Below are 12,578 nucleotides of genomic sequence, written 5' to 3'. Positions count from 1 at the left end.
CTGAGGTGTGACTAAGGTGTCTAATCTGGCTACCATACATGAATTATGCTATCTACCCCTAAATGCATCATCCAACGTATAAAGGTCTGAATAAAGAATCATTATAAACCAGGCCCCACTTAACTCTGACCTCACAGCTAGATTGCCACTCTCAGACCTCTCTTGGATAGTTCAGACTGTGCTGAGCAATTAAGTAATAAGTTAATGTGATAGTACACATTTAATAATCTCAGTAACAACTTGTTTTATACCTCTCAGAGAATTATCAAAATAAGGAGTTTATTTTACAATCTTGTTTTTAAATTTAGAAGAAACTACTTAACAGCTCTAAAATGAAATGGCATTTAAATCTAAAATTAAGTGCAAAATGTCCTTTAGGCATTTAGAGATAGTTTACATCAAATGTGTGTTGCAAAAGACAACTAGAGGTTAATAAATAGCTTACCTGTCACTTGAAGCTCAGTGGTACTGTTCAGAGAATTGAAAATATATTTTATAAAAAATTCTGGGGAGGGCAAACTTGCTTTCCCCATACAAACTCCTTGGAGAGCCAGAGTAATGATTAAAGCAGCCAGGCGTGGAAGAGTGTTTTCATCAGCACCATCTCTGTCTATTATATCAGCATTTTTCTCCAGAATACTCACATCAACACACTGAAATCAGGAGAAAACAGCATGAATACAGCCCTGGTCACCTTCATTTAAATAATAAGAGTGACAGGAGAGAACACTTTCACAGACAGACAGAGCAGAAAAAATACTAAGATTAAAGCTGTAATTGACAGCAGGACAGCAAACGCAAAACAAGACATTTTCAGGGGAACAGGTATAGAATGAAAAAGCCTGAAATTTTACTAAGTGTCTGATGGGGAGGAAGTACAGTGCTTCATTCAGGGTATTTTTGCTTAGTGTTATTTTCATGCTGTTTCTATTATTCCTATGTCTTCTTCAACTGCATCTACATCTACTTCCAGAAGTGGCAGAGAAGGGAGGAATCCTTGTGAAGGCACAAGAAATTGACTCAGATAATACAGACTTTAACTCTTTATCTCAAAATACAGGAAGAATTCTCTAAATGTATTTAGTTCGCTATCTATTAAATGGAACCAACGATTTGTTATGGGTGAGTTATCGGGGGACAGTACAGAAAGATATAATTCTGCAGATGAAGGGCAACTTCTCTGCTGGGTGACCAAACAGGAGTAGTAGACAGTCATGTACACCCATGTGTGTAGGGTACAGTTTTCTCTGTTACCTGGAAACTTATCCCTGTTTTCTTCCATTTCTGCCTTTCTGGTTTATTTTCACTGCAAACAGTGAAACCTTCTCTAACCCCTATTAACTAAATTGAAAAGCCAACTAGATGACCCAGTACAATAATAATTTATTTTACACCTACTCATTTCTCTCTATATATGCCTTAAACACTGCAGAGAGGAGGCTGGTATTTCTTTTCCTGTCCATCCATTACACATTTAAACTTCCACAACCCAAAATTTCATCTCATTTCAAATCGTATATTAGGTGCTATGACTGAGAAGAGGATATTTTCTGTGAAACCAAAACATATAAAAGCCACTAAAACTGCTTTTCTTCTATTACTACCCTACATCATTGGTCCTTTTCCGTAAGTCAAGTGTGATTCTAAGCATTAGAATTAGTCTATAATGTTTTGAGTACCTTTCATAAAAAAAAAAAACTTTTTCCCTCATGTCAGTGAGCAGTAAAGTCTCAGTTACTGAACAGTCTTGACAACTGGTTATACTGCCAGCATAAACAAACAGACCACACAGTAAAGCACTTTATGGATTGTTATTCTATCTTGACATGCCAAATACCCACCGATGCCTCTTTACAGTTGCCCAGATACCATTGGAGTTCTCGGAAATCGGCACGTTCACCAAGACTCAGAACCAAAAGTACTGGTCAATGAATAATTTATGATGGGAAACGATTACACAAAGAACATAGAGGAACTGAAGGCCCTCAACATTCTGCTGCCCAGCCAGGACTCCTAGCCATCTTCTGTTTTCATAGGAAACTCTACTACAGTATGGTATAAATTAAAATCTAATGAAATGAAAAAGAAAAGGGCAAATTCAAACTTTGCAATAAACCAAGTAAGTATATTATGAACAGGTCTAAGGGGCTTCTCACAGGAGGTCAGCCTGTACTGTAAGAGTTATTTAATCTGGCAAATATTTTATTGCCTATTACAAGGAAAACAATTTGTGAACTCTATAATATTATTCTATTATTTTATAGACCCTAGTTGAGATAAGGAATAATAAACAGTGATAAGAAAACTCATTGCATGTTTCCTGACTTTAAAAGGATGTTTTCAGATGAATATACTCAATACACTCCTTTTTTTTTTTTTTTTTTTAACTTTAAATTTAAGCTTATCTGTATCAGTCTTTCTACAAGGCATATTCATGCTGGTAGATAATTAGTCACAAATGTATGTGTCCCAACTGAAGGAAACCACCATATCTTTGGACAGATTCCTTATTCCGCCCTGCTTTGGATGGGCATGGAAGCTCAGAGCTTGGCAAGGATTTCATCACAGCAAAATGATTTATAGTTTCTGCTACACAGCCAGATCAGTTTTGGAGCTTTTCTGCTTTGTACCATTTAAATACAGTCATTTCTAGTATATCTATACTAATAAATACAAGAGATGAGAAATTATTTTCTGTCCTTGAAGCCAAGTGCAATATCTTGCATCTACACAGCTATGCTCTTTTCCATCTGCCCTAAACAGGGCAACTGCACCTAAATGACCTATTGCTAATGGTCCCTAACATAGACTAATTCCCCAGCTGTGTCTCAGAGGACTCTGTGGAAGTGCTAGGCAGTGCATGCCAAAGGCAAGTCAAGGAGAAAGTATTAAACAGCACATACAACAAAAGACCACTGTTCAGTCTTGTGCTCTCACACTGTTATTTTCCAGTTTTATGGAGGACCATGATACTGACACAATGTCTGAACTAGCTTAAAGGCATTATATCAGTAATAAATATGAAATTATTTTTACTTATGTTTTCTTTACCTGGGTTTCAGAACTTTTAAAATGTTGCCTTACTGCAGCCAAAGTATCTTCAGTTTCATTCCGTGAAAAATAATAACAGTCTTCATCATGTCTTAAACTAAGCATACTCTGTAGATAAAATTTATAATCCTTATTATTCAAGCTGAGTTCTGGAGAACACATATCTCCACGATGAAGAATGTAGTAGAGAAGAATAAGAGAAATTCTCTCAAATACTTCTTCGCTGAGATGGTCTGCTAAATCTCCACCAGCTACTAGTATCAAAGCATCTGCTTCAAGGCACTGTGAAAAAGTAAAAAGAAATGGAAATTCAACTCAAGTAACACATGGCCAGTCATCTGCAAATACAATTAGAGAGGAGAGCAGGAGGATTCAACTCACATTTAAGGGATCGAACCTAAGCCTACACAGATGGAGGCTGATGGATTGGCAGGAGGAGGGTGCAGGTAGTTCATTGCAGTTCTATGGCTGCAAGATCACACCATTTTTCCAGAGCCCCTTCTGGTTTTAAGAAATGTTAAGCATCCAAGGGATTTATGATTTGCCACAAAACAGAACTAACTCATCAATCACTGTAGAGAACTAGAAGCCTTCCACTGGCTTCACAGATTATATTTCTGGTTATAAATATATTAGATAAGGGCTAGGGCTATTCATATTTTCACCTGTGCACTCTATAGCTGTTTATATTATAAGACAAAGACTATATCTGGACTGTAGGTAATTCAGGGTATATAAACAGAATCTACATCATATTCAATGCACTGTTAAGAGACTTAATTGACCCCACAATCTTATGGCTATTTTTATTTTTTCTCAACATTCTGATAACTGGAACAATTCGGTCCAGTGCAGAGAGTCAGCACAAGGTCTCAATACCATTTAGTCCTCCAAATGCATTTCAAGAGGGACTGAAATTATATACTCACCTTGTGCAGGATTTCTATCTGAGCACATATTTTTTTAATATATATATATATATATATATATATATATATATGGATATATAAACCCCTCAATTTTTCTTGATACAAAGACACTTTCCAGAAACTTTTGCCAGCTCAAGCAAAAGTTAGTCTTTAAAATTATACCAGAAGACTAATAGAACTCTGTGTCATGCTATAGGAAATAAGATACTGAATTCCAGAATAAAGAATCTTTCTTGAAGAGATCCCATAATGACTGTCATTCATTGTGTAGCCCTTTCTTCCCAACTGGCTCCTTTCCAAGAATGCTGTAGGTGTGTCAGCTAATCTCAACTATTATGGTAAAGCATCTGGACTGTATATTACAGAGAAGAAACTACAATACAGAAAGGTACCAAGGGAGGATCAGAACTGCACTCTAGTAAATTAACGAATCCAGACAGAACCTAGTTTGTCAGACTAAATTGTTTGTGGCTACAAGAATGATGTCTTGGTTGGTGTGGCTTACCTTCTGTGTTCATTTTCCTACACAGAAGCTGAGTAGAATCAAACACACACTGTCATGTTCAGAAGCCAATCTTCCTTGGAGGATTTGAGAGAGCTGCTACTTTTTAATAGAAATAATTCTAACAAAAATTCTCACAAATACTCAATCTAAACAAAAGAGAACTGTGGATGGTAATTGTTAAATTAAGTATTTATCCTCATAAGTAAACTAGATTACAGTATGATCACCATGCCCTGACTACATTGTCTGTCAAGGTCTATAATTCTAACCTTTTCTAATGCATGTCTTTGAGCATTAGTATTTGGGCTAGGAGGAATACAGCTATTTTGTTTTTTGTCCCAAGAGACATCAAGTTAGTCAGACATCCTTTTCAAACATTCAGTAGCAACACAATAAACATACTGCACACAGCAGATTTTCAAAGACTTCTATAACATTTTAAAACCCAGTGAGGATTAACGGTAATGACTGAGGCTTTTTGCTCTTGCAAGGAAGATGACTGAAAATTAAATTGCTAATTGGAAGGAGGCAGGTGCATTGTAAAAGATGCAGCTAATCCATAGTATATGGGTAGGCCATAGAGAGTGACACTTTAGGAGATACCAAGAGGATAATAAATTAATTGATCACTGGTTATTTTGCTGTTACTAATGTTTTACAGGTATAACCATCTGCATGGCCTTGATTGAGAAATGTTTATTTGCTATAAAAAAAAAGTCAACTTCAAGCCTTGGCACTGAACACTGATTTCTTTCGTTTAAGAGGCCAAAAGTTAGAAAAAATATTCTTACCACTGCAAGAAATATCTACGACTTTCGGGTGCTTAGGAGATAAAGAAGTGTCCAATGCCATTCAATAGGCATCATCCCCTGCCCAAAGAGTCTTGGGGCCAATACATAAAAACAAACCAAAAAAGGGTCTCAAAACTTCACTGCTTTTAAATATACATTGGAAACATCATTAAAACTTAAAAAAATCTGAAAACAAAGTTATGTGGTATGACTGGAATCCTGGATTTAGAAGGGAAAGTTGAGTCTGAAATCAATTTGTTATTCCCATCAAGTATGGGAAAGGACACACCAAGCTAAGGTGGGGCATTCTGTTTCAATTTTTGACGGTCTTGAAGGACAGTGATTCTTGCACAGTTTTTGCAATCTTGGTTTACCAAATTTTGTTAAATCATCTTGGAAGATTTCAGCACAGTGCCACGTGGGTTCTGTGTGACTGAAGGTGACACCTCCCTCTCATGGATTTTCTACAGACAACTGTGTTCACGTGACACTGGCAGCACAGAATATATGCAGTGTTACTGACACAGCCAACACTGAGAAATACTGGAAATGAAAGTCCTCAAAATCTTTCCACAGGAAATTTCCAAGATGAAACCTAAACAGAGTGGAAGTCCTGACCAAAGTAAGTCCCATTTAAGTTTCACTTAGATTTCTTCCATCCAAGGATACAGTGGGCATGCTCTCCACAAATACATCACAAATACAAGAAAAAATATGGCAATCCAGATAAGCAAAACAAAGAGGGAGAACAAGAAGGCCTAGGCCCCTGTTTTCTGAAGTTTAGGAGGACTTTATGCCCATTACTGTTTAATACATTCTCAGCTGTTGATCTGGGTCCATATCTGGCACATATGCATTGAACATATATGAAAAGAGAAAAACTGCACAATCTCCTTTCTAAAAATTACCCATTTAGGTAATAACATGCACCTACATCATTTATGCATGAAATTTCACAATGGGGCTCATATGAAAAAAGGGAGCATTTGCAGAAAGGGACAACTGAGTAGTTGTCTACTGCACAGGAGAAAAAGATCTCCATTTCATTGGCTTGGCACATTGCCAAGAATAGTATATTGTGAAAGTGTTCACCTTTATGACCGTCTTCATAATTCTAATATAAAGTGACACTCTGCTGTATGTAGGTCACTGAACAATGCCAGAGCTAGAGTAATATTAATCAAAGTCAAGACTGGCCAAGCCCTTTGTAGTCGCTTTCAGCTATGTTGCTCACTTACCACTGTCTCTGTCCTACCAGAACCTATGATCTTACTACACTTGTTCCCTTCTTTCTCAAATCAGGAATCAGTACTGAAAATATTCTCAACTCAACTAGAAAGCCAAACCTTCTGTGAAGCTGTACCCTGGACTATTTCCAGTTTCAATTTAGATTTGTAGATTCATTGTTTTGCCTTTGATTTTCCTTGACCTGAACTGCTTACCAAAACCCTCCCCTAAATCTTGAATATTTCAGTGAAGTGGCACATAAATCTGAGACAATCTTGTCTGGGGTTTATTTTTATGAAATAAAATCCAGAATAAAATAAAAGTGGCAGAACCCGTCCCCATTTTTTACCTATGTCTTTCCACAGCGGAAATCCTCTGTGTACCAAATTCAAGCTCATGCTTTTATAGTTAGATAAGGGTAAAATAGAAAAATCTTTGCTGGAAAATAAACACTTGACAACTTTGAAGGGAAAATTATTAGTGTTATGTGACTAAAGCATGCAGTTTTTAAGAAATGCCTATCATGTTTGGAATAGCTCTTCATGAGCTCAAACAATAAATATTAGTAATTCAGAATGAAACTATTAAAGCAGGGACAATTTCTTGCTGCAAAAACAAGCTCTTCACATGTTTAGGTTTTGTATTCAGGAGAGTATCACTCTAATAAATAATTTTAGAACCCACTGATGATCCTGTAAAGACATCCCTCATTAGTTGAAGCACTAACCAGATTACAATCCTCTTGCATGCCATAAATCCGCTGTGGGCACTCAGCTCTCTCCAGTAACATTTTGACCAGTTCTCGTGAGTGGTTCATGTGGAGCTCAGTGTTGTCAGCTGAAAGAACGCGTAAAACTTCCATCAGATAACCTCGGCTGGGAGCATAGCTGACATCCTGCCCATGCTCTTCCCCAGGCTGTCCTTCAGCAATGAGCACGCTGAATATGAGAGCAGAACATACCACCCCAAGAGCTGGATGCTTGGTCAGAAAACACATCTCCTCTTCCTGCAGTGCGTGATCTGCACTGAATGTTGGATTGTTGTTTGCACTTCACAGCTTAAACTTGAAACCTGAGGAATCTGAATGGTAAAGGGGAAAAAAACCCCAACCCTTTAATTAGTGTGAATGCAATATGTTTGAAAGGATTTATTAATTGGTCAGCTAAGCTGATTTGCAGTGACAAGCTGTTTTTGAACAACAGGGAGCCTGTAAGGGCTTTAGAGCCCAGAACAGCAGGAAACTAAGACAACCATGGCCTTAAAACTTCTGTAGAATTACCAACAAGAGGTTGACTCAAAGTGCCCTTCCCTCCTTATAAAAGTAAAGTGTACGGTTTTCATTTCAGTGTTACGTTGCATTCACTAATAATCCTCTTCAGTAAGAACAGGAAAATACTATAGCTTTCACTTTAATTCCATTATGAAACAAGCTTTTAGTAGCAAAAATAGCTGTAAATAAAGATTACTAGCGTAATTATGATATGAATGTGCACTAATTACGTTACATGGCAATGATATAGGACATGTTTTATTTTCAAAACAGTTTTCCATCATTACTGAACTCCAGCTATACAACACAAAACAAGAATGAACAGGATGTACTTGAAAATTAATGACATTTCATGATCAGATAAAAGAGTTACGAAATTGAGGTCATAATTTCATTCATAGATCCCAGTGAATAAACAAGACAAACACACCAGAAGCAACAAGTTAAATTTGTTAACTTTAGATGTAAATAACATTTTGTACTGTAAATCTGTCTTGTCACTATCCTTTCTACTATACCAGTGCCTCTGCTTTAATAATAATCTATCTCAATATCAAAGTGCAAGAAACATAAAAGTTTCACTTCTATTTTCCACAAAGAGGTTTTCATTTTATTGAAAGGCAGATGCTGGCAGTGACATATATTTTCAGATGATAATGCACATACATTAAACAGCCACACATCAGTTCAGCTTCTTTAAAAGCAATATAATACGTGTATGTCTTATTTTAAAGGAAACCCTACTAACTATCTAAAATGAAAAAGGAAAAACCTGCTGAATTCAAATTGACATTCACTTAGATAAAGTTTAGTATGCTTTTAGATGTTAAGAAATCTTTTGGTGTTTAGATATATTTTACTGTTAGAAGTTAGGAATATGTATCACTGTTACAAGGATGCACTTCTAAACATTATTTTCTTACCTTCTGAAGGGAAAAAGAATGCCTGTGCATCTAGTTTTGTGGCCTTCTGAATCCTCAGAAGTATTTAGCTGATGGAAGTCCAATGTTTTTAAAATTCCTTGATGGTGCTCTGGAAGCTGGAGAGGATTAGCTTATTGCTGCCTTGAAAAGTTTTCAGTTGCTATGGAGAGAGCTGCTCTTAAGGTAACAATGGAGGTGGATAGGAATTAGTACATGTTCTTCTTGGCAAGTACTAAACATCACGTAATTGAATACATTTCACATATTTTAACAGTTATCATTTTATGTAAACAGTCTCTATTTTAGCAGCGCAAGATGTATAAAATCTATTGAAGAATGTATTTCATTACAATGGATAATACATGCAAGCACTCTAACTGTTCTCTACATTACTACATTATCTGATCAATTCCACAATGAAGCTCGATTTCTCTTCTTCATCAGAAGATTACTTCTTTTTGCAAATACAAGTACAAAATAGAAATAGAAATCCTTTCAAACACCTCCATGGAAAAATGGTATTTTACTTTTGGAAACACTGTCCACAAAGAACAGGCTCTTTCATCCCCACTTATTCTGTGCCACATTTGCACCAATTAAAAAAGCTGGGATAGCTCAGACTGTGGTGAAAAAAAAATTTCTTCCACCCACTCAGTTTTTCCAGAGGGATGCTGTTACAAAGTCGACATTTACATCACCATGCCATTACAATATTACTGCCCTGGAAGTTAGTAAAAACTGTCATGACTGACAGATTTCCACAGTGACATGTACACCAGACATATCATTCTCCCACCCTCCAGACCTTCAGTGCGGTAATGAAGAATTAGCATTTCAGTTGGCTCAACAAATTCTGTGAAGTGGTAAGCCTGTAGTAATAAAAACGTCATAATTCTCTTTAAAGCTAGATTGATAAAACTGGGTTCTAAAACACCAGTGAAGTTTCCTATAAGGTGGTGAGCTCAAAGGGGACAGCCTTGTTTTAGTAAGGCTGAGAACTGGCAACTGATACTGACTATAAAAAAAATTAAACTGACAACACCAGCTTGAGGAAAGCGCAAAATGAAAACAAATGTTCTCAAAAATACAAAGTACAAGCACATGGAAGTATGTAAAAACTCTTGTGTTATCAAGGCTGAGCATTTTAAAAATCAGTCCTACTATTCAAGTACAAAAAAACCCCTTAGATTTGTATCAAATCATGCTTTAATTTTATTTCATAAATTACAAAAGATATTTATCAAACTAACATTGGCAAATATGCAGCTTTATGCAAACAAGAACTACAGAAATTTTCATCTCAAAAATTTATTTTTATATGAATGACTGTAAAACAGAAACACATGATAATACACATCTCCTCTAGCTTTTACATAATTTGCTTTGAGAAACAAAGCTAACTATGTCCAGATTTGTTCCACTAATAAAAATAATTCCTCAGATAATGACAGAATAGCTTCCAACATTTAATTCCAGGGATTGCTCAATCTCCAAATAAACATAAATAGGTTTATCTGTATATAATTTGGTGTTTTGTATATAATTACAAATTGAAACTAAGAATTAATTCTATCCAATTAAAGTGTACAGAGGGTGAATTGTTTCAATTTATTGAGAGAAGCTAACAGTTTAAAACATTTGATGATTTATAACTATTGAAAGCTGCTGGGAGAAGATTTACATAATAATACCAGCTATATCTTACATTAACATTTATATTACAGAGTGAGGTTAAAAAGGGAAATGTTCAGTGTATTAAAAAGTAACAGAAAATAATTGGTATGGGGTGCTATGGCTGATTTCAAAGGAGAATTCATTTCCCTTTAAGACCAAGGGTTGCAAACCTTCTCTGGCTTGTAAATGATTTTCTCATTGCTGGCAAAATCACTGATGGTGACTCAAGCCTCAATCTCTGATTTTAGCTCTGACACCAGAGTACTTTCCTGTGCTTTCAGTCATGCCACTAGCATCAGAGAATATCTCTGTCTACCCAGCACTCAGATTTCTTTTGAAGTAATTGCTAGCATCAACTGCAAATGTCCTTTTTTCAAATTCTTCTGTTATTATTCTCCTACTACCTACCCATCTTGATGCTGTGTCAACTGACAAAATGGGACAGTGATAATAACAAAGCTGTGTAGTTAGATGCCTATTAGAATCTTGCTGAGATACACATTCAGAAAAAAATCACTGGTACTGTGTAATGTCTTAAAAACTCCTGAAGCACCTATCACTATTATTGTTCTCTCATGTTATAACTTTGCCATTTCGGCTCAAATTCGATTGCATGTCTTGTGGTGATTTTTAATAAATGGGAAAAAGAAGTCCATGCACAATGCTCACAAGCCAGTAAGATACTCTGCTTACTGTAGAATGACAATATGCATGGAAGAAAGAGCCCTCAGAGGAACTAGAGAACAGAGGTAACTCAAACTGAAGTAGTTTACCATTCTAACGTTATGACAGACTGTACATAGCAAAACCAGAGGCATGATGAACTTACAAGAGAGTAACTGATTGCTGACAGGCATAGGTACATGTTCCAAGAAAATAAGTTCCAGAAAAAATAAGATAAAGAGAAGATTGATAAATATGGGAACTTCTCAAAACTCTTATTTTCATTTCATGATTGGATTCATGATCTCAGACAACTGCATATCAAATTTTCTCCACACACAAATGAAATCTTTTATGACTTAGAAAGCTCACATAGTAATATCCTAACTTCCATTCTTAGTGAATAGGAGTGAAGGGAATTTCCAACATCATAAGCACATGCAGCAAGCCCTCTTTGGTTACAGGATTTTTATTTATTTCTTTGGATTTAATTTTAGGTGAACCAGTCAGACCTATTGAGGCTTATCTTGTTGTTTCTCTCACCTACGCACCTGCTGCGAGAACAAAAGCAAGCTGCCCATTCACAAATGCCATGAATAACTGCACTCTGCAATTTACTGGTTTTCAAAGGATTGGTGAATAAATTGTGTAGGAATAGGAAAACTCTTTAGAGAACTCATTCTGAAATGACAAGGACATTCCTGTGAGCTCTACCAACCTGACAATTGGCTTAATTTTATTTGTACAGCAGAATGGGAAGAGGATGTAGGCATCATTTTAACAGGACCCCTACTGAACTTCACAGCTTACTGTGAAATGCAACTATATAACTCTTATTCCTTAAATACTGTATAACTTGTTTTGATGGACTAAGAAAAGGTCTTTTTTGCCCTTTTACTAATCGCAGCAATTACAGCAAATAGAAGAGAATCCTGTGGTACTGCAAATTTCCTCCATGTTATTAATGTGATGTATGCACATTGCTATAATTACAGCCATAGGTAGCATATTGACATATGAAAGGACTGCACTCTGCATGCAATTTGTGTAGAATTTCAATATATAAAGCATCTTTGCCAATGAATTAATGCCAGAGCGCTGAAATAAAAAAAGTCAGTTCTTTAAAATTACCACACTCTATTCAGCTTCATTTGCCTCACATGTCAATTCTAACAATAACACATATATTAAGATTGCCAATGAATTAAAATAAATGAATGCTATTGAAATTATCTGAGTTACATATATTAACATAGAGTTACATATATTAATATATGTCTCTGGAACAAGCCTTGTATTAGTTCAGAATTACAAAATTCATCAGTTAGTCAGCAGAAAGTTTACTAAGACATGGAAATATAGTTACATTAAAATAGAACAGGAAGAACTCATGGATTAATTCCACTCTATGCCAGCAAAACCTCTTATGTTTGGAGAAATGTACCTTCAAAAATGCTTTTTCACATATTACAGAATTAATCTGTGACATTTATTGTCCTAATGTATCCCTGGCACGAAAACTTATATGGGTTAACAAAGTGTTCA

General features: G+C 35.9%; 1 protein-coding gene across 8 annotated transcripts in view; it reads right to left on the bottom strand.

Moving 5' to 3' along the window:
• SLC39A12 (solute carrier family 39 member 12) overlaps window positions 1-8,881 on the bottom strand; it is a 36,432-nt gene extending 27,551 nt beyond the window's left edge. For 3 of the 8 annotated variants that reach the window (XM_032991739.2, XM_032991740.2, XM_032991743.2), the window contains exons 1-4: window positions 8,697-8,880; window positions 7,231-7,583; window positions 3,052-3,333; window positions 446-653 (exon numbers count right to left, since the gene is read on the bottom strand). In XM_032991739.2, coding sequence (XP_032847630.1) covers window positions 446-653; window positions 3,052-3,333; window positions 7,231-7,500 — 760 coding nt within the window. In that variant the 5' untranslated portion in view covers window positions 7,501-7,583; window positions 8,697-8,880. Of the gene's footprint in view, window positions 1-445; window positions 654-3,051; window positions 3,334-7,230; window positions 7,584-8,696 lie in introns of all 8 variants that reach the window. The other 5 variants (XM_032991744.2, XM_032991741.2, XM_032991745.2 and 2 more) reach the window with 5 other exon arrangements.
• Between the last annotated feature and the right edge of the window lie 3,697 nt (window positions 8,882-12,578).

The sequence above is a fragment of the Tyto alba genome, unplaced genomic scaffold (assembly GCF_018691265.1).
Source record: "Tyto alba isolate M040663 unplaced genomic scaffold, T.alba_DEE_v4.0 Super-Scaffold_38, whole genome shotgun sequence".
NCBI classification, from domain to species: Eukaryota; Metazoa; Chordata; class Aves; order Strigiformes; family Tytonidae; genus Tyto; species Tyto alba.
This window is presented reverse-complemented; position numbering and strand designations above follow the sequence as displayed.